The sequence below is a fragment of the Paroedura picta genome, chromosome 2 (assembly GCF_049243985.1).
Source record: "Paroedura picta isolate Pp20150507F chromosome 2, Ppicta_v3.0, whole genome shotgun sequence".
Taxonomy (NCBI): domain Eukaryota; kingdom Metazoa; phylum Chordata; class Lepidosauria; order Squamata; family Gekkonidae; genus Paroedura; species Paroedura picta.
The window spans coordinates 21,475,667-21,500,726 of NC_135370.1; the positions used below are offsets into that span (position 1 = coordinate 21,475,667).

At 48.4% G+C, this 25,060-nt stretch overlaps 1 protein-coding gene across 1 annotated transcript; it reads left to right on the top strand.

Moving 5' to 3' along the window:
* The first annotated feature begins 2,163 nt into the window (after positions 1-2,163).
* On the top strand, positions 2,164-22,761 carry LOC143829088 (long-chain specific acyl-CoA dehydrogenase, mitochondrial-like). Its single transcript, XM_077319395.1, has 11 exons — positions 2,164-2,321; positions 6,780-6,941; positions 7,974-8,111; positions 9,241-9,405; positions 10,505-10,571; positions 11,312-11,476; positions 11,975-12,076; positions 14,714-14,827; positions 16,745-16,872; positions 20,021-20,107; positions 22,075-22,761. Exons 1-11 carry the CDS (start codon positions 2,257-2,259, stop codon positions 22,166-22,168), a joined length of 1,287 nt encoding a protein of 428 aa, XP_077175510.1. The 5' UTR covers positions 2,164-2,256; the 3' UTR covers positions 22,169-22,761.
* Positions 22,762-25,060: the final 2,299 nt, after the last annotated feature.

Genomic DNA, 25,060 nt, shown 5'->3' on the forward strand with positions numbered 1-25,060 from the left:
GACTCCAGGCTACAGAAATAATTTCCCCTGGAGAAGAGGGGACGCTTTGGAGGGCGAGTGCTGTGGCATTGTGCCCCACTTAGGTCCGTGTCCTCCCGAGGCCTCACCTCCAAATCTCCAGGAGTTTCCCGACCTGGATCTGGCAACTGACCCACCCCCATTTCCCACTGGTGCGGGGGGGGGCGGGATTTCCTACTAGGGGAAGAGGGCAGGCACAGGTGGAGTCTTGGCCATGTGCTGGTTGACTGAAAGGTCCAGATGCCATCCTCCAGGTGGGACTTGGGGATCCCCCAGCATTCCAGCTCATCTCCAGACAACAGAGATCAGCCCAGGAGGAAAGAGACGCTTTGGAAGGGGCTATGTGGTATTGGGCCCCACTGAGGTCCCTGTCCTCCCAGGGTCCACCCCTAAATCTCCAGGAGTTCCCCAGGGACGCCGTACAGCTCCCCCCATCCCCTGCTGGCGGCCAGGGAGGACTTGGCAACCCTACTCTAGGGTGTTCTGCAAGCATGACCAACACATTGCTTTCTCTGCCTGCCATTTTTTCTGGGTGCATGCATGTGTGTGTGTGCATGCACGTACAATCTCTTCCTCATTTCAGCACACTTCAGAATTAGATTTCCCTATTTTGCACAGGGAAACCCGGCTGCAAAAGCACATTTGCGACGTGTGAATGCTCTTCTTCCATCTCTCCTGCCTCCCTTTGCTCTCCTGGGTCTCCAGTTGGGACTAAGACACAGCAGCCACGAAGCTTCTGCACTCCCAACTCCCCCCCTTCATTCACTTGACATGCAAGAGAAACCTGCAAGTTAAAATAAAAACATTTTGTATAAAAAGAGGCCAACACTATAGTCTCTCAACAAAAATGGAGTCCAGTAGCACTTTTAAGACCAACAGATTCATTCAAGGAGTGAGCTTTCGAGTGCAGGCCCTCTTGCTCAGAAAGAACTCCCTACATGACAGTGGAATGTAGGGAGTCTGAGGAAGAGGGCTTGCACTTGAAAGCTCCCGCCTTGAAAGAATATTTGTTGATCTTAAAGGTGCTACTGGACTCCATTTTTGTTGTGCTGCTTCAGCCCAACATGGCTACCCACGTGAACAGAGTCTCTGACACTGGAGGTTCCAGAACACCCTTTGGAGAGACCACCCTCTTTTGATGCTCCAAGCTCTCTTGGGGTGTGGTGGGGTTGCCAACTTCAAGCTCGGAAATGCCTGGAGATTTGGGGGTTGGATACCTGTGAGGGACCTCTGTGAGGTACGGTGCTAGACCCAACCCTCCAAAGCAGCTGCTCCTCCATGGCAAAGGATTTTAGGCCTAACAACCTTGGCGAGCCAAATGGGACTTCTGCAGTGATTTGGACCACTCCCAGACCCTATGATTGACTAACTCGGAACCGCTGCCCCAGAGAGGCCTCTTGGCCTTCTCTGCTCCACTCCTAGGTGTCTGACTGTGGCTTTCTGAGAGCTCTGGAAGGTCCCTTTCGTCTGAGAGAGCTTAGATCAAGCAAAAACTGAGGGGCACCCTGCAATCCAGCTTGTCTGTTTTATGGATATGTTTTAATGTTTTAAAAAAATGTACAAGTTGCAAAACGGTTGTAGAAGAAGGTTGGTTTTTATATGCCGCTTTTCTCTACCTGAAGTCTCAAAGAGGCTTACAGTCGTCTTCCCTTTCCTCTCCCCACAACAGACACCCTGTGGGGTGGGTGAGGCTGAGAGAACGCAAGCCCAAGGTCACCCAGCTGGCTGCATGTGGGGGAGTGCAGAATTAGAAATCCGGCGTGTCACATTAGAACTACTACACGCCCCCACCCCCACCTCAAAGGCTGGAAATCAGTTGCCATGCCAGGTCCCACCCAGAGGTTGGCAACCCAGGCGTTTCACTGTAAGGCAGTCCTTCCCTTTAGCAGGGGTAGTCAACCAGTGGTCCTCCAGGTGTCCATGGACAACAATTCCCATGAGCCCCTGCCAGCAAACGCTGGCAGGGGCTCATGGGAACTGTAGTCCATGGACATCTGGAGGACCACAGGTTGACTACCCCTGCCCTTTAGGATCGCTTTGCAAAATGCTCCAGCAGAAGCCTGGATCACCCGCCCCCACCTCCTCCTCGAAAAAACGACTGCGCTGCGGCCGCCAGAGGTCGCCCTGTCCTTGGCCTCCCCGGCCCGGGGAAGCGGCTCCGAGCGAGGGCTCCCGCGGGCGACAGGGGGCGCCACTGTGTGCGCCCCTCTCTCCTTCCGCGTTCCCGGCACCATCGGCATGGCTGCTGGGCGGCTGCTGGCGAGACGCGCTCTCTGCGGGGCGGCCGGGCTCCGAGGCGAGAGGTAGGGCGAGACGGAGGGACGCGTGCAAAAGGCGCCCCTCGTTGCCGAAGCGGGCGGGCGACTGCAGAGCTCCCAAAGCGGCCAGGGGGACCCGGGATTGGGGGTTTCCTAGCAGACGATCGCAGAGTTTGGAGCCAGTTTGGGGCAGGGGCTGCGATCTCCTTCCGGCTGAAAGGCCGGGGGAAATGGCCGAGCCAAGGAAACTTTCCAGGCTGGCCTGGAGGCGAGTCGCGCCCGCCTTGTTGCTTCCCCGGGATCGTTGCTCACGGGCGGACCTGTCATTGTTCAGCCGGACTTCGGTCGGGGGTGGGAGCGCAAGGCGATGCCAACCTCCAGGTGGCAGGTCGGAGCCGCAAGCCAAACGCGCCGCAGGAGAAGAGAGCACTCTTGAAGTGCGCAAAAAGTGGAGACTCCTGTTCAAAACCCAGGGCGTGTATCAATGAATGTATTATCATCATCATTATTATTTATTATTAAATTTATTTATTAAATCGGTATACTGCCCTCCAAGGTCGATGAGTCCACAGGCACAAAAAAGGACTCTTATCTTTTGGAACGTTTGTCTCAGCGGACGCCGTTTGGGATGCCGCGGAAATCTCCGCCAGGCGAGAAAAGCTAACCAAGAAAGGAAGTATTTTTGTGCAGTGTGTGGAGGAATGACTTTGGGGGTTATTACTGACGGCTTTTAATGCCATGTATTCATTCGCCGTCATCCAAAACACACAGCAATGTATGAATTCATTAGTCCGTTGTCATCCTAAACACACAGCAATATATGAATTCCTTAATACAGGGGTAGTCAAACTGCGGCCCTCCAGATGTCCATGGACTACAATTCCCAGAAGCCCCTGCCAGCATTTGCTGGCAGGGGCTTCTGGGAATTGTAGTCCATGGACATCTGGAGGGCCGCAGTTTGACTACCCCTGCCTTAATACATGCTGTGTGTTTTGGACTAGGGTCTCTGCTTTTTGTATACAGTGTTTTATACCTTTCTGGAGCGTAGCCTCCAGGTGGGGACTGAAGATTTCACGGCTCTCCGGACTGCAGAGTTTGTCTGTCCTGGAGAAATTGGCTGTTGTGGGGTGTGGGGTCTGTGTAGGGCTGCTGAGTCGACACAACCATATGTGTCACCCGATATCACCCGATAAATGTTGAACAATTTTTTTAAATGTATAAAAAGTTAATCCACTCCCATTCCTTCAGGAAACCCATCTAGGGCTGTCAGGAAACGTGCAGCTTTTGGAGGTGGACTCTGGCATTATAGCCCAGTTCCAGCCCACCAAATCACCAGGTATTTCCCAACGAGAAGTTGGCTGTTTCATCACAGATGGTCAACTTTGCCCTAGTTCCAGCGTGGGCAAGCCCTTTGCTCTGACGTGACCAAACTTGTACGGAAGCCATCCTCAGCAAAACATTTATCAGGCTGAAACTGGGCAAAGGTCTTCAGAGTTACCTGGCCTTCAGGTGCAGGGCCACCTGGGATAAGGACTCCGGAAGGGCAGGTAGCCGCATGGGGTCTGCTGCTCCAAGATTCTATCGGGACCACTGGCATCGTAAAGACTAATACAAAATATTCTGGCATAATCTTTGGCGAAGCCAGAGGTCTCCCCGGAGCTTCTGACAGCGGTAAAAAAGGCAAATGTCATTTTGGGCTGTATCAACAGTGGCATCACATCAAAATCACAAGATGTCATAGTCCCATTGTATACGGCACTGGTCAGACCACACCTGGAGTGCTGTGTGCAGTTCTGGAGGCCTCACTTCAAGAAGAGCGTAGATAAAATTGAAAGGGTACAGAGGAGAGCGACGAAGATGATCTGGGGCCAAGGGACCAAGCCCTATGAAGATAGGTTGAGGGACTTGGGAATGTTCAGCCTGGAGAAAAGGAGGTTGAGAGGGGACATGATAGCCCTCTTTAAGTATTTGAAAGGTTGTCACTTGGAGGAGGGCAGGATGCTGTTTCCATTGGCTGCAGAGGAAAGGACACACAGTAATGGGTTTAAACCAGTGGTCCCCAACCTGCGGGCCGCGGCCCGGTGCCGGGCCGCAAAGGCTATGGCGCCGGGCCTCGGCTCCGTCTCCCCGCCCCCCCCCTGCAGTAAAAAACTTCCCAGGCCGCAAGCTTGCGGCCCGGGAAGCTTCTTACTGCGGGAGGGCGGGGAGAGGGAATCGGGGCCAGGCCGCGCCCATGCAGGCACAGCCCGATGCGCGGGCGCGGGTCGCGGGCACGGCCCGATGCGTGGGGGTGGGCCGCGCCCCAATGCCCTGCCGGTCCCCAACCTCAGAAAGGTTGGGGACCACTGGTTTAAACTTCAAGTACAATGATATAGGCTAGATATCAGGAAAAAATTTTTTTACAGTCAGACCAGTTCAGCAGTGGAATAGGCTGCCTAAGGAGGTGGTGAGCTCCCCCTCACTGGCAGTCTTCAAGCAATCGTTGGATACACACTTTTCCTGGATGCTTAGAGCTGATCCTGCGTAGAGCAGGGGGTTGGACTAGATGGCCTGTTTGGCCCCTTCCACCTCTATGATTCTATGATTCTATAACAAACTGAAGTCTGGCTTACTGGTTAGTTATTGTTAGTTTTTAAGGTGCTCCTAGAGTTCTGCTTATGCAGTGGTAAAATGTGGATTTACTTATTCTGCACCACTGCATCTCTACTCGGGATGCCAGTCTCCTGGTGGGACCTGGGGAGCCCCCAGAATTACAGCTCGTCTTGAGACTAAATAAATCGATTCCCCTGGGGAAAATGGGAGGGTAGACTCTGTAGCATTGAGCCCCACTGAGGTCACTGTCCTCCCCAGGCTCCATCCCCAACACTCTGGGAGTTTATCAATTAGGGATGCCATCCTCCAGGTGGGCCCTGGGGAGCCCCCGGAATTACAACTCATCTGACTACAGAGATCAGTTACTCTGGAGAAAATGGGTACATTGTAGGGTGGAACCCTACATTGCACCCCATCAAGTCTGCAGCCCCAAATATCTAGTGGCCAAACAAAAGATTCGCTTTCTAAAAACATTTGGTCCACATTGGGACCCCTCCTCTCCAGGTCCCCACCATTTTCAGCCACAGGTATGTGTCTCCTATAATGCCCATTTTACTTATGGATGTGGGAACACATCTACTAGCGCACCCCATGGGACAGAAATGGGCATAGACGTGACATCCGTTGTCCAACCTTGGGGAATGTGCCAGTAGACACGGTGGCAGAAGAAGTGGCGACAGAAGCGTCAGCATAGCAGCTGGAGCTCAGTGCCCTTTCTTGCTAGCCATCTCTGTGCCCATTTCTCCTGTGTCTGCAACTGAGGACCCCAGTCACCTCCTGGCTTCATGCCAGAACAACGGAGCCAGGGATGGGCCTGGCTTTGGAAGACAGACCATGGAGACTTCACCAGGGCAGGAATCAGGTTGTGGCATATTATGTGTTCCCACATAATCTGTGACAATCTAATTTTCAGAAATTTTATCTTTTTTTTAAGTATCCTGAGAACCTAATGGAAGCTATATGGGATCAGACCAATGGCCTGCACAGTACAACACTCTGTGATACACAGTGGCCAAAACCCAGGTGTCATCAGGCGGTCCATCAATGGGGTCAGAACTCTGGAAGCCCGCCCATTGTGGTCCACCCAGAATACCCAGCCTCACTCCCCCAGATGCAATGTTCCCTTTATTTATACCTTGTGGCTAATGGCCACTAAGGGACCTCTGCTCCATAGGTTTACCCCCCCCCTTGAAGCTGTCTGTGCTTGTAGCCACCACCTCTTCCTGTGGCTGTGAATTCCATGTGTTTAATACTTTTTCATAAAATATGTTCAAGGCAGCTAGCAATGATATAAAACAGAAATACAAGTCTCTTACCTCATTGTACAAGGGAAATCGTCATTTTATTTGCTACATCGACTATGTTTAACTGCCACCTTTCTCTCCGAGGCTTGACACAGCTTTTTAAAACTACCTCCGAAAGAACCCTATGATAAAACAAGAAGATCCCATAAAATAAAGTAAAATAAGGAGCCAATCTCTCAGAGACCTGATGCAGCTTTTGCTTTGTTGTACTGGATCTTAACGTACAGTGTGGCTAAACTAATCAGTTTAGCAATTTCATTAGCAGCAGGAGTCCACCAAACATTTCCTCCAGATCAGGGGTAGTCAACCTGTGGTCCTACAGAGGTCTGTGGACTACAATTCCCATGAGCCCCAGCCAGCATTTGCAAGGGTTCCCAAACTTTATGAGCCTGTGGGCATTTGTGGAATACTGATATGGCATGATTACAAAATGGCCACTGCAAAATGGCTTCCACAGGAGGTGGAGCCAAATACAAAATGGCTGCCACTGCTTACCACTGATCAGGAGATCACAGTAGCTTACCATCAATTGGAATCCTATCATATTTTTAAAAAAGGTATGGGGGATTTTTCCCAATGAATGCAGCATTTCCTTTTATTTCCCAAGGCACCTTCACACTGGAAACCATGAGACAGCACGCTTGGAAACCTCCTCCGCTAAAACTGTAATGGACATTGGAACTCGGAGGATCTTCTCTTCCGACCATGACATCTTCCGGCAAAGCGTCAGGAAGTTCTTCCAGGAGGCTGTGGTTCCATATCATGCAGAGTATGTGTACTTGGAGTGTCTCACTATATTGATGTTACAAAGAATATCCTGCAGGGGGCAACAAAGAGGCGTACTTAGCAAAGTTAGATTGGGAACTTCCTGATTTTTTTTCAAATAGTTTCCTTCTATGTCCTGATTGGCTCATTTGGAGGCTTCCTAGTTTTTGAGCAGACTTCCTCCCTGTTTGCCTACAGAAACAGCAGTTGAACAGAATGAATGTACAGATCAGTTAATGCTTTCTCTTGCCTTTCTTGCCTTTCTTGCCTTTCTTGCCTGTCTGTCTGTCTGTCTATCTATCTATATCTATTTCTGTGTATTTGTTAGATTTATTCCCTGCTGATCTTAGCAAGCCGGCTTGCGGAAGGTTTCATAAAAAATAACAACCCCCCCACATAAAAAGTTAAAGCCGTCCATATACAAAGTTGTTTCTTCTTAATAAAATTGTTTTATACTTTAAGCAGGCTGGTGCTGCACTCCCTCTGCATATTGAAACTCTGGCAACAATCAAAATGCTTCTTTGCTTCTGAAAAAAGTTCTGAAATGGGCAGGACATTCCTTTGAGTAGCCCCCATTGCTGCTGCAATTCAAGAGTGGAAACACAGCATCCACACAGCCGTTTATGCCCACATTTTCCTGGTCACCGTTTTCTCCTCTTCTTCCTCCTACGGCGGCTTTGTAACACCATCTAATGGAACAGTCTGTTGGTCCCATTTTCATTTTTCTTAAAGAATCTGTAGCCCTTTCCATAGGGTGGGAAATGCCAGCTGCGGAGCACTTCTGCCCATTGACCTACAGTTGCCGGCTTCCAGGTGGTGCTAGGAGATGTCCCAAAATTACAACCGATCGCCCAGACCACAACCTGAGGAAAATAGCTGCTTTGGCTGGTGCACCCCCCAAATCTTCTTCTCGGAGCTTGACAACCTTGGGCTGTGTAGTCTTGTATTTCAAACTATTAAACTTGTGTTCTTACTCAGTTATCAAACAGACTAGAAAAAAATGGCATCACCTTTTCATGCTGTGTTTTATCTGCAGATGGGAGAAGGCGGGGCAGGTCAGCAGGGAACTCTGGGAAAAAGCCGGCCAGCAGGGGCTGCTCGGAGTCAACATATCGGAAGACGCTGGTGGTATTGGAGGAGATCTCTTCTCTGCAGCTGTCGTCTGGGAAGAACAGTATGTAGCCATTGCAGCTTTGGAGAACTTTCCTTTTGTGTCCAGAAGTTTGCCCACTTCTGAGTTCCTTAAAAGACATTCAGTCAGTCAGTCACAGCTTGGAGTAGTGGTTAGGAGCAGCGACTTCTGATCTGGTGATCCGGGTTGGATTCTCTGCTCCTCTCTCCCACATGCAGCCAGCTAGGTGACCTTGGGCTTGCCATCGAACTGAGAAAGTCGTTCTGACGGAGCAGGAATATCAGGGCTCTCTCAGCCCACCTACCTCACAGGGTGTCTGTTGTGGGGAGAGGAAAGGGAAGGCGATTGTAAGCTGCTTTGAGACTCCTGGTAGAAAAAAGCGGCATATAAGAACCAACTTTTCTTCTTCAGTAATCTCAGGGCTCTCTCAGCCTCACCTCCCTTACAGGGTGTCTGTTGTGGGGAGAGGAAAGGGAAGGCAATTGTAAGCCGCTTTGAGACTCCTGGTAGAAAAAAGCGGCATATAAGAACCAACTCCTCTTTTTCTAAACATTAAGATTTTAAAACATGTTGGGGTGATGGTCCTCATAAAAAAAGAAAACATTAAAGGTGTTTTGTTTCCTCCTGGTGGGCTTGAATTGCGTAGGCACAAAATTTCATTGTTTGTACAGAGACTTGAGGTTTGTCACCCATGAGAAGGTCTTTGGTCCAATCCGCTTCTGTTTGATGTAACCTCCCTTCCAAAAGGAGGTGGATAACCTTCATATGAGCTGAGGTATAAAGGGGGCAACGAAAGAAGATGTGTTCCATAGATTTAAGAGAAAGAAAATCCCTTAAATATCTGACAATAAGAAAGATCAGGAATAAAATCGTTCAAATTCCAGTACTTTCTACATTTGTATTCCAAGTTTATTCTCATTCAAATTTAACAAAATACTGCATTCACTGTATATTTATATACCATTTTAAAATGACTTCACATTCTAAATTTATCTCCTGCTTTCATAATAAACTTCCCAGGTCTAGAAGAATGGAATAATAAATGGGCTGAGCATGCAGCAATGGCGAAATCAATGCCATATTTGAAAAGCAGATCAGTTTCCTGTGTGTCTCTTTCTGTTGGCGAGGCGATGCACAGCCCTTCCTGAACGGTCTCCCACCTCTTTTCCAGAATGTATGTGAACTGCACAGGCCCCGGATTCAGCCTGCACTCCGACATTGTCATGCCCTACATCGCCAATTATGGTTCCCGAGAGCAGATAGAAAGATTCATTCCAGAAATGGCAGCAGGGAAATGCATCGGTGCAATAGCCATGACCGAACCAGGGGCCGGAAGGTGAGCAGAGAAGGGCATGGACCAGAAACATTCTGAAGGCTGCCATCGTCTGCATAGTTTCTTGGACTCACGTTCTCATCAGTGTCTCAGTGTGCAGAGGCAACATAATCTTATAAATACCTTTGCGTGTTAGGGATGCCAACCTCCAGGAAGGACCTGGGGATTCCCCCAGAACTGCAACTCATCTCCCGTTCCCCTGGGGAAAATGGATGCTTTGGAGGGTGGACTCCATGGCATTATATCCCGCTGAGGTCCCTTGTCTGCCCAAATCCCACCATTCCCCAGGCTCTACCCCCAAATCTCCAGGAGTTTCCCAACCTGGATCTGGCAACATTGCCTCACAGGGATCATGCTTTCTGTGTGTTTGTGCATTTGTATGCATGCGTGTATGTGTAGAAGGGCTCTGTTTGTTCTGAAAGGAATGCATCTGGGTTTCATGGGGTCAGTGAAGGGAAAAGAGGAACTTTCGTGAGTCCCTGCTCACTTCTTCAGTAGGATAGAGCCAGAGCCCAGGAACACTTGAAAGACACAATTTGTGGCAGTGGAGGAGCTTGTGTAGTCACGGCTCACTTCTTCAGATGTCAGTCTGAGTAGGACTGACCCTGATCTTATCTGTTCCACTTACCACTTTTGGTGTGGCCTTGGAGGAGGAACGTGTCTCATAGCTTAAGTGCCACTCAGTGCTTAACACCTACTGAGGGCGGCTGTCCCACCCCTGAGTGCTTCCTCCTCCAACCGGCTTGCCTGTCTGTCCAGTGGCCAGCCTTCCATCCCCCAACCCTGACCACCCCCTCCTCCTTCCACGTCCCCCTGAGGCTCGGAGGCTGCAGATCCCTGCTGCGTGAGAGCTGCCCCTGCCCGTGAGTTCCCTGCCCAGGGGCCTCCAGCCTTTCCAGGTCCTGTGGGGAGGGAGAGGCCGTCTACAGAGTTCTTCCACCCACCCACCCCTATTCTAGCGCCTGTTGTATTCCTGAATGCAACAGGCTTGGCCCCCTAGTTCAATATAAGGCATCTTCATTTTTTTGTTCTCTCTCCCCTCTCCCCCTGTTTGTAAATATCTTGTGTTTTTGTTGAGCTCTCAAGTTCTGTTTTCCCTTAGCGATTTGCAGGGCGTGCGAACGTTTGCCAAAAAGGACGGGAACGATTGGATTCTGAATGGCAGTAAGGTATGGAAGCGGATCTGTGCCGAATCTGTCGTTCAGTTGTTTGGTTCAGTTGAGCTCTGCGAGTTAGCAACCGGGGCTTCGTGTGTGACAGTCCCGCAGTGATTTAGGGCCAAGCCCTTTGTTCAGGCTCCCCAAATCACCTAGCGACTCCGGCTGGCGACTTGGAATGCGGGCGGCTTAGAAGGGGGGCTTTTCCGCCCGGCTTTTGTCCGGGAAGGACCTAAAGAGCACCAGAAGGACTGGCTCCTTTCACGTCGGTAATCAAGGACTCAGCGATGGCGGGTGGGAAAAAGCAGGCAGTAGAATCGCCTGCCTGGTAGGAAATTGCCCAGTGGAGCCGGGGAGACGGACAAAGACGGTCAAGCCATCAATCCAAAACAACCCACAAAAAAGTTTAATTTCCCACTGAATGTCCTGATGGGACAAAGGGGAAAATGTCACAGGGGAATGCGAAGAGCAAAGAGTCTCGTTGCTTGGTAGTCGTTCTTGGAGGTGCTTTAATAAAACGTGCTTCTTAGGAGGGAGGGGGTGGGTGAGGCTCACTCTCGTCATGGTTGTGAGGAGAAAATTGATCTCCCCAGCTCTGCACCGGAAAAGCAGGGCACCAAAACAGTCTACCTACGTTCTGGCTTTGCGTTGCCCAGGGCGTTCCACTCCTGGAGTGCCCTGACAGAGCTGCCTTGCCAAGAGAAGGGAGGGAATGAAAACGGGCCACGCCTTCTTTCTGCCCCCATTTGCAGGTCTTCATCACCAACGGTTGGCTGAGCGACCTGGTGATCGTCGTGGCCGTGACCAATCGTGAGGCTCGCTCACCCGCTCACGGCATCAGCCTTTTCCTGGTGGAAAACGGCATGAAAGGCTTCGTCAAAGGGCGGAAGCTGGAGAAAATCGGCTTGAAGGCACAGGTGAGGTACTGGGGAGTCTCAAAGCATTCTAACCCCATAGTTAGAATGTTAGAGCAAGTTTGGTATTTCAAATTTTACATCCCGCTTTTCATTGTCAGCCTCAAAGCGGCTGACAATTGCCTTCCCTTCCTCTCCCCACAGCAGGCTCCCTGTGAGGTAGGTGGGACTGAGGGAGCTCTGAGAGAACTCCTCTGCGAGAACAGTCCTAGGAACTGTGACTAGTCCAAGGTCACCCAGCTGGCTGCATGTGGAGGAGCGAGGAATCCACTCTTAGCCACAGCACCAAGTTAGCTTATAGGCAGGGACGCTGCTTGTTTAGTTTTCCGTGGTTTTCCGCCTCTAGCCCAGCTTGCTCACCTTTCAGTTTGGGCAATCTCTCCTCAACCCCTGTAAGGTTACCCATTATTCCTGCCAAATTCCCCCTCACAGGCCTTTGATCAGGGCAGAAGTCAAACATGACCATATCTTCCCCCCACCCTACGTATTGTTGAATCTTAGGACACTGCAGAGCTCTTCTTTGAAGATGTCCGCCTTCCCGCAAGTGCGCTCCTTGGGCAGGAGAACAAAGGATTCTATTACCTCATGGCTGAACTGCCTCAGGTAGGCCGGACATGAAGCCTCACCACGCTCAGAGAGATGCCACAAAGGCGTGATTTGTCCGAGTTGAAAAGGAGGGATTTTTTGGTGGGGTGGGGGAAGTGTTCTTTGCAGTGAATGCCGCAGAGCCAAATTTTTAAAGCAAAGTACGCTGATCATTGTCGAGCATAGAAATGAGTAACACAATTCTGGCCCATATCCATCTGTGAAGGGTGTTGGGATTAATGGCAACGGTGCCCAGGTGTATCAATCACAATATTCTAGATGTAGGAAAGTTATAAGACAGAGGTTTTCTGGTTTCTTGATCAGCACAACTCAGTGTGTCTCCCCCCCCCTATCATAAGAGCATCGGAAGAGCCCCGTTGGACCAAGCCAGTGAGGGTCCATCTAGCTCAGCCTCCCACCTCACACAATGGCCAACTAATCTCTCTGGTTGGCCAACAACAGGCTACAGAGGCTGAGGCTTTCCTATGAATATGAGAAGAGCCCTGCTGGATCTAGGCCAGCATCCTGTCTCACGCAGTAGCCAAGAACAGGCCATAGAGGCTGAGGTCCTCCCCTGATGTTGTCTCCTGGCTCTGGGATGCAGAGGTTCAGTGCCTCTGAATGTGGAGGTTCCCCTCAGTCACCATGGCTCATAGCCTGATAGATGAAGAAGAAGAAGAAGAAGAAGAGTTGGTTCTTATATGCTGCTTTTCCCTACCCGAAGGAGGCTCAAAGCGGCTTTCAGTCGTCTTCCCTTTCCTCTCCCCACAACAGACACCCTGTGAGGGAGGTGAGGCTGAGAGAGCCCTGATAATACTGCTCAGTCAGAACAGCTTTCTCAGTGCTGTGGCGAGCCCAAGGTCACCCAGCTGGCTGCATGTGGGGGAGTGCAGAATCGAACCGGGCATATTCTTCATGAATCTACCGAATCCCCTTTGAAAGCTGTTTACACCTGCGGCCATTGCTACGTCCACTGTCAGCAAATTCCACAATGTAATCGGCAACAACAACACCTTCTCTGTCACATCATAAAAGAGAAAACAACTATTATAGGTAGCTTATGGGGATGAAGGATGGACCAATATTAGATTTGCTGGATGAGCTGTTACAACCTCAAGCCAAATTGTAAAAAAATTGCTACCTTCTCAATCAAGGCAGGATCCTGGTTATCCATTGAAAACAATATCTTCTTCTGGTCAGATGATCTGGCTTTCCTGGATAAAAATGAAGATATTTCCCCCACCCTGAATATCCCCATAAAATAGGCAACACATGTAAAATAGAGTCTATAAAGTTTTGCCAACAGAGGCAGATTCTGTTTAAATTCATTCATTCATTCATTCATTCATTCATTCATTCATTCACCGCCTGGCCTAAGGCTCAGGGTGGTTTACATAAAACAGAACAATACAGATAACTCAGTACTTGTAACAATAATAATACACTGGAATAGTATGTTATCTCCCAGTTAGCAATGCTGAAGGTAGAACATCTAACCTCGCTAACATAAAAGCTCTTCTCTTTTGAGGATCAATTAGATGATAAAACTATGGGGCTATGAGGTCCGAACGAGGCAAGATTCATGTACAAAGTGGACAACATGTTTTACTAGATGTGCAGATTAAATCTTGAAATTCAGTATCTAAAATTCTAGGCATAATTATTTCAAAAGGCAGATTTCAAGAATGGCAAGTCCAAAAGATTTGATTTTCTGCTCAGCAGTTCTTAACCCTTTGCATTGGTTCTCTATAAGCATTAAATATGCAAGGCCCGTTGAATCCGGACTAAAAAGGAAGCAAAGCCAGAATTTGATTGTAATCTGCCATGCTTTAGTTGCCAGTCGCTTGGGGTTAAGTTTCAGGCGTAGAGCCACAAATGGTACACCATTTAGAATTCCTAATATCTGTCGCAGAAAAACGGATTGAAAACTTTCAAGATCCTGGGTCAGTGTACTAATCTACAACGGAGTTCCATGTAACAAATGAGAACAAGGCTTGGCATTAAAAACCTGCACATACTGGTTGCCTTTTGTATTAAATTTTTTTAAAGTACTTTTATATGCAGATGGTGTTTTCTTGTTCACGAATTGGTTTGGAACATTTGCTTTCTCAGTGTTTAGAAGATCATTGTAAGGATAAGAAGCTTTTGCTGAACTCTGAGAAATCTTAGGCAGTGGTCCCCAACCTTTTTTCGGCTGGGGACCGGCAGGGCGATGGCCACGCCCGCGCATCGTGCATGCGTGGCTGCGCCCGCGCATCACGCATGAACGGCCGAAATAGGGCATGCGCGGCACTTTTGCACATGCGCGATTTCAGCAGCACGCATGTGCGCATGCCCGGCCGCGCATGCGCGATGCGCGGCGCGGCCCTTATTCCCTCTCGCACCCCTCCCGCAGTAAGAAGCTTCCCGGGCCGCAAGCTTGTGGCCTGGGAAGTTTTTTACTGCGGGGGGGGGCGGGGAGAGGGAACTGCGGCCCGGCGCCCTGGCCTTCGTGGCCCAGCATCGGGCCGCGAACTGCAGATTGGGGACCACTGATCTAAGGTATTAGTCTTCTCAGGCCTGGAGACCCCATAGTTAGAATGTTAGAGCAAGTTTGGTATTTCAAATATCTTGGGTTCTGTTTCCACATTTTAATAGCTCTTCATGTTTCTTAAGGAAAGGCTGCTGATAGCTGATATGGCAATTGCCAGCTGTGAATTCATGTTTGAAGAGACAAGGAACTACGTTAAGCAAAGGAAAGCTTTCGGAAAAACGATCGCCCATCTGCAGGTGAATATTTTCAGCATCCTTGCTTGCCCTGTCGAGTTGTGTTCTTATGTTTGTCTGTATCCCACAAACTTTTCTTCTGGGCCTGCTTCCTGTTATATGTAGGGGTCATCTGTAGGGATCGTATTTACAATCCTGGAAATCTCAGTGTTTGTTTTAGGGTTTTGTCCAGCCCTTTGATTTAGCCAAGCAGAACTTTCTTGTTTAGGGGCATGCCTTTGATGACAGTAATCGTCCTCATCCCTTGCATGAGGGGGTCCTCCTGGGGTCCTATAATACCCTAGTCAGGTGCTGGTATCAGGTTGTACCAACCCACTTGGTTTGTTCAAACAATCAAAACCAACGAAGGTAACTAGATACAAAGTCATTCACAGGCCCACGTTCAGGGTTTCCAGAGGTCAGGCGAGCACAATAGTCTGGTCTAAGAAATCAAGGTTTTCAAGCCAAGAGATGTCAGCATATAGCTTACAGTGCATCCACACACCCCCAATTACGTTTGAGAGGCTTTATAGTTAAACATCAGCTGTTTAGACTCAATCCTGCAACAATTCATCATCATTCTTAGCGGATAACTGACATCTAGCCATTTGGTGAGTACTTCTCCTTTTAGTCTGCAGCTCTGCTCTAAGCCTCTGGCTCCTCCTGTCTAATGGTGCCGGTGATCCTTGATTCTTATATTTAATCAGACTTTATCCATCATGGTCAGTATTGTCTACTCAGACTGGTAGCAGCTCTTCACAGTCTCGGGCTGAGGCCTACAGCTTGGATCTTTTTAAACTGGTGATGCTGGGAATTGAACCTGGGATCTTTTGCATGTCAAGCAGATGCTCTACCACTGAGCCATGATTCATCCCCTAGATTGGATAGCCATGTTGATTTACAGTAGAACAATTAGATTTGAGTCTACTAGCACCTTAGAGACCAAGAAGAATGAACTTTTAGAAGCTTATACTATAAAAATCTCGTTAGTCTCTAAGGCAGGAGTGGCCAAACTGTGGTTCTCCAGGTGTCCTTGGACTACAATTCCCATGATCCCCTGCCATCTGGAGAACCATAGTTTGGCTATCCCTGCTCTAAGGTGATACTGGACTCAAATTTCATTCTTCTCTTGGCTAGCCCTTTTAAATGAGCCTTCCACTTCTGAGCCCAGACATTTTGAACCCACACTATTATTTGTCACAAGATTTGGTGCTTTAGGGCAGGGGTAGTCAACCTGTGGTCCTCCAGATGTTCATGGAGTACAATTCCCATGAGCCCCCGCCAGCGTTTGCTGGCAGGGGCTCATGGGAATTGTAGTCCATGAACATCTGGAGGGCCACAGGTTGACTACCCCTGCTTTAGGGCAGTTGATGCGCTTCCTGGATGCTTGAGGCTGATTCTGTATTGAGCAGGGGGTTGGGCTAGATGGCCCACATGGCCCTTCCCAACCCTGTGAATCTGTGAGAAGTCCTTGCACATGTGCACAGTAAGAGATCTGGGTACATTTCAATAGGAATGGAAATGATTATGGAAGAGGAAACAAAACGATTTCGTGATATTATTATCCACTTCCATCTGGATGGTTATTTTATTTATCTCAAAAGCAACAGAAAAGGAGAACATGAAAGGGAAAACCTCAAACTCCAGCAACTAATTTGAAAAGAGAAAGGGAAAACAAACTATAGGTAACATAGAAGCAAAAATATAACAAGAGTCCAATGGCCAATCAAAAGCCAAACCTGGCCCCACCCACTTTCTGGAAATACTTCAGAGGTACCAGGAAGGGTGTTGGTGGGCACCCTGGTGCCCAGGGGCACCACATTGGGGATCCCTGTTACAGAGAGAGTCCCCACCCCTGTCCCCAAATGTATTAAAGTCTTTATAGAAACCTCCCTTTTTTCATTAAACCCTTCTCTTTTTTCCCCGTTTGCATATTGAAAGACGGTCCAACACAAACTGGCGGAACTGAAAACACAGATTTGCGTAGGCCGGGCATTTTTGGACAGCTGTCTCCAGCTGCATGCGGCAAAACGCCTGGACTCTGCCACTGCTTCGATGGCCAAATACTGGTACGCCGGGGGGAGGGGGGGAACAGTAGGTGGGTTTCTGGAGTTCTGGCCCCACTGGTGGACCTCCCAATGGCCCCTGGGTTTTGGCCATTGGGTGCCACAGAGTGTCGGACTGGAAGGGCCACTGGCCTGATTCAACATGGTTTCTCTTGTTTCTTAAATGTGGGGCAGTGATTCAACATGGCTTCTCTTATGTGCTTATGTCTGGGGCAGGACTGTTCTGTATTATTGGTGCTTTTATTGGAGGGGGGCACAGTGGGAGGGCTTCTGGAGTTCTGGCCCTTCTGGTAGACCTCCTGATGGCACCAGGGTTTGGGTCACTGTGTGACACGGAGTGTTGGACAGGCCTGATCCAACGTGGTTTCTCTTGTTTCTTACCTGTGGGGCAGTGGTGCTCTGTATTCTTGGTGCTTTGGGGGAGGAGGGCAACAGCGGGAGGGCTTTTGGAGTTCTGGCCCTTCTGGTAGACCTCATGATGGTTTCCTAACTGGGTCTGACTTCAGGGTGGAAATGTTCATAGAATAATAGAGTTGGAAGGGGCCTCCTGGGTCATCAAGTCCAACCCCCCCTGCACTATGCAGGACACTCACAGCCCTAGCGCTCATCCACTGTAACCTGCCACCCCCTTGAGGCTTCACAGGATCAGCCTCTCCATCAGATGGCTCTCCAGCCTCTGCTTAAAAATCTCCAAGGATGGAGAACCCACCACCTCCCGAGGTGTTGCCCATTGACTTTCTGTAGCAAGTCCTGACCGGAGCTGCTGCTTCTTATAGTTCTGTTTTTCATTAGCCAGAAAATGCCCTGGGCTGCTGTTGCTGTTACACATTAACTCACCTTTCACCAGGCAGAATTAGACAAGTAACAGCCACAAAGGTAGTACTTTGTACTGATGCCCGACTAAATTAAGCACATGGGTGAAAGAAACCAGATGGGAGATCAGGAAAAGGCAGGAAACAATTTTTTTAAACACATGTACGCATAAGAAACTTTTATAAAATGGAAGAAACTTATAAAATAGGATATACCAGTGACAGATAGTTGCCTGCAGGAATGTTTCCAGAACAAGCATATACCTTGGGTCACAGTCAGCTAAAATTCTGTAAGTCTTCCTTAAGCTTCAGTACATAAATAAATAATAATAAATATTTTTATTGATTGATTGATTGATTGTATTTCTATTCCGCCCTCTCCTGTGGCTCAGGGCAGTTTACATGGAACGGCAAGAACAGTACAGTATAATTAGGTAGCAACAATGGTAACAAGAGAACCGAGTTTAACAACATCAACATTTTTACAGTTTGAACATCAGCATTTTAACAATCCCATTTTTATACCCCACCCTTCCTTTGGAGCTCAGTGCAGGTAACAATACAGGTAGTAGAACCCTAAAAACAGTTCTCAGTTCCCCCTGAGCAGATTTATAGTGAAATGGGGATTTTTCAGAGTCTTCAGAACAGGTCTTCTATAATTCACAACAGCAGAGTCAGCATTTCTTGGTGGTCTCTTTGGGCCCCAACCGTGGAACAGCTCTGGCTTACAGGCCCTGCGGAACTGGTTATGGTCCCATGGGGTCCTGGTCTCTTTAGGCAGAGCGTTCCACCAGAATGGGGCCAAGGCCAAAAAGGCCCCGCCCCGGTTGAGGCCAGTTTCACCCCCTTTGAGCCGAGGATCCCAAGCAGATTTTGGTCTGTTGATCTTAACGCATCTGTCTAACTTTGGAATTTCAGTTGGACAAATCCATATAATTATTTCTAATATAGTTATGACGTCGTGTCCTTTTATCAGCAATAAGAAAGGGAGGGAGGGAGATTGCTTCCTTGCGTGGCTCTTCTGCAGAGTTTAGAATTTCCTTTTTGTTTTGTTCGTTTTTATTGCTCATTGAAAACCTAACTAGTCCCAAGAGAAGTGTCCTAGTATTGAAGCGCTATAGAATTATTTGCCCTGAGATTCAGAGTTCAGTCAAGAAGAATCCTTTGGATAGCACTCTGGAAATAGCTAATCTAATGTAATAATAAAATAAAAAAATAGCTAATCTAATGTAATCTAATGTAATAAAATACTTCTCACAGCATGCTGAAGGTCCCAAAAACTCCTTTTGGTGGAATCTCGCCTCCCCTGGGGCCAATTGCTTAGGCTTCCGTGCCCCCCCCCCTTTTTCAGGCCTGCTATGAAGGAACCTCTAGCGGCCCCTGACCGAGGGGAGGGAACCTCTAGCAGCCCCTGACTGAGGGGAGGGAACCTCTAGCGGCTCCTGACTGAGGGGAGGGAGGGAGAGAGCGACGCAGGGGAGTCTGAGGGCATGGGCATGCTTTCCTTTTGATGGGGGAAAGCTTTCCCCTTCTGCCTAATGGCTGGCTGACAGAGAGGCCGCAGAAAAGCCCCTTCTCATATAAAATACTGCTGTGGCCAGCCTCACTGCTCAAGGGCAGATGCAGCCAAGCCAGGCATGTCTCTTCTCCACCAGTCTCTGATGATTTGAGGCCTACTGTGCAGGGTTGTTGTTCAGTTGAAACTGGATGCTGTTGCGGAGGTTCTTTTACCTCCTCTGTCATCTGCACAACAACCCTGTGCAGTAGGCCTCAAGTGCTTCATCTCCACAACATCCTGTGCGGGAGGCCTTACATGCTACTTCTGCACAACAGCCCTGTCCACCCTCCAAAGCAGCCGCTGAAACATCCGTGGTCCCTTTTAAAAGAAAATTGCTTCCCTATAAAGAACAATTGGAAATGAAGAAGAAAAGTTTTCATACAATTGGAACTGAAGAAGAGTAGGTTTTTATATCCCAGTGGCTGACAACCCCCTTCCCTTCCTCTCCCCACCACAGGCACTCTGAAAGGCAGGTGGGGCTGAGAGAGTCCTGAAAGAATGGGGACTGGTCCAAGGTCCCCCAGCAGGTCTACTGTGTCACAAAGGGGCTTAAAATCTTCCCTTCCTCTCCCTACACTGGGCAGCTTGTGAGGCAGGTGGAGCTGAGCGACTGAGAGAACTGGGGCTTGTCCAAGGTCCCCCAGCTGGCTTCATTGGGAGGAGTGGGAAATCAAACTCGGTTCTCCAGATTAGAATCTGCCTTAACAGCTATACCAAACTGGCTCCTGGTACATAAAGACTCAGTAGCTTTTGCCGACATTCTGGACTTTTTCCTTTCTAGGGCTTCTGATCTCCAGAACAGTGTGGCTACCCAGTGTGTCCAGCTCCATGGAGGATGGGGGTATATGTGGGAATACCCAATTGCCAAGTAAGTGTGGTTGCTCTTTAGTCTGAGTTCTTTCTGCCACCTTGTTTGACAAACCGATCATCCTTACAGATAAAATATTTCCACAGGAAGAGCCTTGTGCTTCCCCAGAAGTTAAACAATTTTGCTATTCTGCTCTTCAATAGTTTACTTTATGTAATTCGAACATTTAGTAGCTGCCTTTGGGGCTTGTGGAACCCAAGGTGGTTTACAATCTAAATAAAACCACAATTATGAAACCAAACCATATCAGACCACAATTAAAATCTCCAGTTAGGACTGCCAGTAAGTAAGCAGAGGTACACCTTCCTAAATCAACTGTATTCAGTTAGTGCTAAAGGGTGTGACTCTATTGAGGACTGCCATGTAAATTAGTCTAAATAAAATTAGCTTACATAAAAATGTCTTCAACTGCCTCCTGAAAATCAAAAGTCTAAGGCTCAGATACCCTAGTCCCAAACCATTGCTTGCCACACATTTTGTGGCAGGGCATCAGCTTTTGTGGGTCAGTGCGCATTTCTGATATCTGGGGAAGAGAGCAGTGACTCATGAAAGCTCCTCCCCTGCCACTAATCGTGTTAGTCTTGCAAGTGCTCCTGGATTCTTGCCCTTTTCTACTGAAGATGTGAGCAGTGACCCATGAAAGTTGCTGCCCTGCCACAAATCTTGTTAGTCTTTCAGGTGCTCCTGAATTGTTGCCCTTTTCTAATGAAGAAGTGAGCAATGACTCATGCAAGCTCCTCCCCTGCCATGAATCTTGTTAGTCTTTCAGGTGCTCCTGAACACTTGCCCTTTTCTACTGAAGAAGTGAGCAATGACTCATGAAAGCTCCTCCCCTATCATGAATCTTGTTAGTCTTTAATGTGCTCCTGAACTCTGGCTCTTTTCTGCTGCTACAGACAGACTTACACGGCTACTCATCTTGATCCATCTCCCTAGAAATTTTGTTACACAATCTTGGGGCTCCTGCTGAAAAATCCCACTCTCCTGTGCCTACCAAGCAAGCCTCTGATTGAAGGGTCCATTGGGTTGCCTTTCCCTGTGATCTTGTTTCCTGGGCAGGAAGATAAGGGAGAAGACTGTCCTTCAGGCACCCTAGTCCCAAGCCATTGCTTGAACATGTCTCTTAAGTTCGCTTACACTAGCAGGCAGCACATTTTGATGCAATCCTGTAACATATGCAAAATATTGGCTGAAAACAAACTAAAAACCTCAGATGCTGGAGCTTTTAAAATATACAGGCTGTATCTCAGAAGTTCCAGATCCTGGGATTTGTAGATTTTCCTGGAAAAACTTTCTTTCAAGTACATTATGATCCTTCTCTTCTGCTTGGGGCAACAGAGGTGGGTCTCACAACGATCATGCGAGGTAGGCTAGAATGAAAAACTATAATGGTTTTTAGAAGTAGATTTAGATGGGTAACTGTGTTGGCCTGAAGTGGCAGAACAAAGTTTGAGTCCAATGGCACCTTTGAGAACAACAAGATTTTTTTTAAGGTACTAGGGGCCAAGCATTCAGGGCACTAGATTAGGCGGGTGGGGTGGAAGAACTCTGTGGATGGCCTCTCCCTCCCCCCAGGACCTGGAAAGGCTGCAGGCTGGAGGCCCCCAGGCAGGAAACTCACCGGCAGGGGCAGCTCTCATACAGCAGGGATCTGCAGCCTCCAAGCCTCAGAGGGAAGTGGAAGGAGGAGGGGGTGGTCTGGGGTGGGGGACAGAAGGCGATTGGCTGGCCACTGGACAGGCAGGCAAGCTGGTTGGAGAAGGAGACACTCGGGTGGGAAAGCCGCCCTGAGTGGGTGTTAAGTAGTGGTACTTAAGCCATGAGACACACTCCTTCTCCTCCAAGGTCTTACCAGAAATATATTAAGTGGAACAGATAAGCTTTTATGTGTAGGCCCACTTCTTGTTTTCAGAAGCAGTGCTTTTATGTCTTCCAGTCCACTCACTCCCTCACTTCTTTTTCCCCAGATGTTTTGTAGACTCCCGTGTTCAGCCCATCTACGGTGGTACCAATGAAATCATGAAAGAGCTTATTGCCAGAGACATTGTGAGTGATAAATAAGTCTGCAGCTCTCCTGCTTCCCAAATCCAGTTACTGTTGACCTGGGATTCAATTATACACGGCAATGACTTTGGAGGAAGGAACTCTCTTCTAGCTCAAGAAGAGGAAACGCTGTTATTAAAAAAAATACTGCAAAACTTCCAAAGCGTGCCACCTTTGTTTCTTCTTTTGATCGGCTGCCATTCTGCAGATGTGGGATTCCAAAAGACAACAACCCCCCCCCCCCATTTGATGGTATGAACAGGCAAAAACAAACTAAATTCTAGGGATTCATCTGAACTTGACGTCTTTTATTCTAATGGAACTCAGCCTTGCCCTGAGCATTCAAATTAAACACACAGTGGTGGGAAGAATTATGAGGGTTGTTGAAAGGAGGAAGCAGCTGGGGGCTGGAAAGATGCAGTCATGGAAAATCTTTGGAAATGGTGAGAGGCAGACCCGTCCCTGACACACCCTAATAAAAAATGTGTAGCTCTTCTAATGGCCTTTACATAGCCGTCTAAACAGAGAAAGCATTTGTCGGAGTTGAGAAATGAGCTGAGAAATAATTGCACGGGAGTATTAATAATAAAGTTTTCATGAAACCAAAGTAACCTTATGCCAACTTGCGTCTATGTCCTATGGAATTATAAATGAGAGTTATTATTCACAGTTTGTTTTGTATTTGGTGATCAATTGTGTATATAGACATTCTTGCTGGCCATTGACTGTTTTAATAAACTACTACTACTGCTACTTATAAAGAGATAACAGAGAGTCTTAAATTTTGATTAAGCCACTGGACAGATTCTTTTTTCCTTTGTTGTGTTTTTGGGATCGCCCACTTTCTTCTTGTGGGGCTTGAGACCTCAGCAGGTTCGAATGCAGGGCTCAAATTGTGGCTCTCCAGATGTCCATGGACTACGATTCCCATGAGCCCCTGAATTGTAGTGCATGGACATCCAAAGAGCCACAGTTTGGCCACCCCTATAATGCCATCAGGGACACTGATGTTGGTAACCCACTGATCAGCTGGTAGTAGTGGGATGTCTCCAGGTGCTACCTGGGGGTTGGCAACTTGGATGCATTAGTGTCCCAAAATACAAGTTGGACGTAAAAACCAATGCCTTCTGACCATATTTGTAGTCTGTGCATAAGTCTATAAAGTGTTCTTGGAGGAGGAGCCCTAGGTGGGCATGTATACAGCTATGCTTCCCAGCCATATTTTGCCCGATAAACTTTTGTGTGCAGCCACACTTCCTCAGATACAATGAAATAGGAATTACCAGCCCACATGTCCGAAGAAGAGTTGGTTTTTACTAACCGAAAGTCTCAAATCAGTAACCAACACCTTTCCCTTCCTCTCCTCACAGCAAACACCCTGTGAGGTAGGTGGGGCTGAGAGAGCTCTACGAGATCAGATCTATCAGGACTGTGACTAGCCCAAGGTCACCCAGCTGGCTGCATGTGGAAGAGTGGGGTATCAAACCTGGCTCTCCAGATCAGAGGCCTCCACTCTTAACCATGACACCAAGCTGGCTCTTGGCACACGGCATATTTTACAGCTAATTTACTACCTACCCTCTGCCTATGTGTGTGGACTGGTAAGTCCCATTCCACTGTTCCTGAAGAAGCGTGCCTGCACATGAAAGTTTAGGCGCTGAATAGAACTCGATTGGATGTAAAGTAGCCACTGGACTCCAACTTTGGCCTGCTGCTAAACCAACATGATCTGTCTCTTGCTTTGAAAATCCTACAGGATCACCTTAAATGGGTTGTGACTTGACAAGTATGTGTTTAGGAAATGCAGCGAGGCACAGCTGCAGATTCCTAGAAGGAAGAGTTTCCTAGCCTAGGAGTGTTTCTCAATTTAGCCCTTGAACAGAATGCTCAGGGTAGCATTCATCACGCTAGGTGGTGAAAACAAACCAAAGAAGGCCAAACGATGGGGACAGAATTAAAGCCCCCAAACTATTTGAGGCTGAAAATAATTGTTGAGTTTAATATATATATATATTTCTCAAATGGAAACCTCAGGGTTTTTTTTTAATGAGAAACAGTGTCAGAGTCAAGCTTACTAGACTTTATCAACCTTGGAGAATGCACTCCTAAAGAAAATATGTTCAAAAAGAAAATGATAAACAGTCTCAAAATTTTAATAGACTCTGGTACAGCTGGAATATGAGTCTCCCTGTCCTAATGTCTTGGAGAGTGGAATGGTTTCAGATGCCAAATGACAACAGCATGCCTGATGAGGTTAGGTGTGCTTTGCAAAGGGGTCAATTCAGGTGGCGAGCCACCTTGGTCTGAAGCAACAGAACGAAGTTTGAGTCCTGTGGCACCATTCGTAGAGGTGTTGCCAGACACCAATGCAGAGAGCTAGTGACATAAAGAAATAATCACACAGGAAGCCAAGGTCTCTGTTTAGTCCAGGAGGATGCCTTACAGGCCTGTAGCATTGTCCCACCCCAAACATGCCCTGCCCCACCTCTTGCTCTAGGAGGAGCCTAAACCCACCCTCTTTTAACATGGGGAGTTTCCTCTCTACTGCAGCGCATTGGATTGCAGGACAAGGCCTTTCCCCCACAGCGGAGTCTCCCTTGTGCAGTGCTCCAGGCTAGAAAGCTCCGCTCCCTTGGAGAAGAGTTGTTTTTTTTCTATTTGCCACTTTTCTCTACCAGGAGGAGTCTCAAAGCAGCTTCCGATCCCCTTCTCTCCCCACGACAGGCACCCTGTGAGGTAAAGTGGGACTGAGAGCTCCGCAAGAACAGCCCTATCAGGACTGTGACGGGCCCAAGGTCACCCAGCTGGCAGCCTGTGAAGGAGAGAGGGATTCAACCCAGTTTTCCAGATTCCAGCCCTGCCTTTCGCGAAGCCAGCCCTTCCGCACGGAGGCAGCTCCGCCTGGGCAGG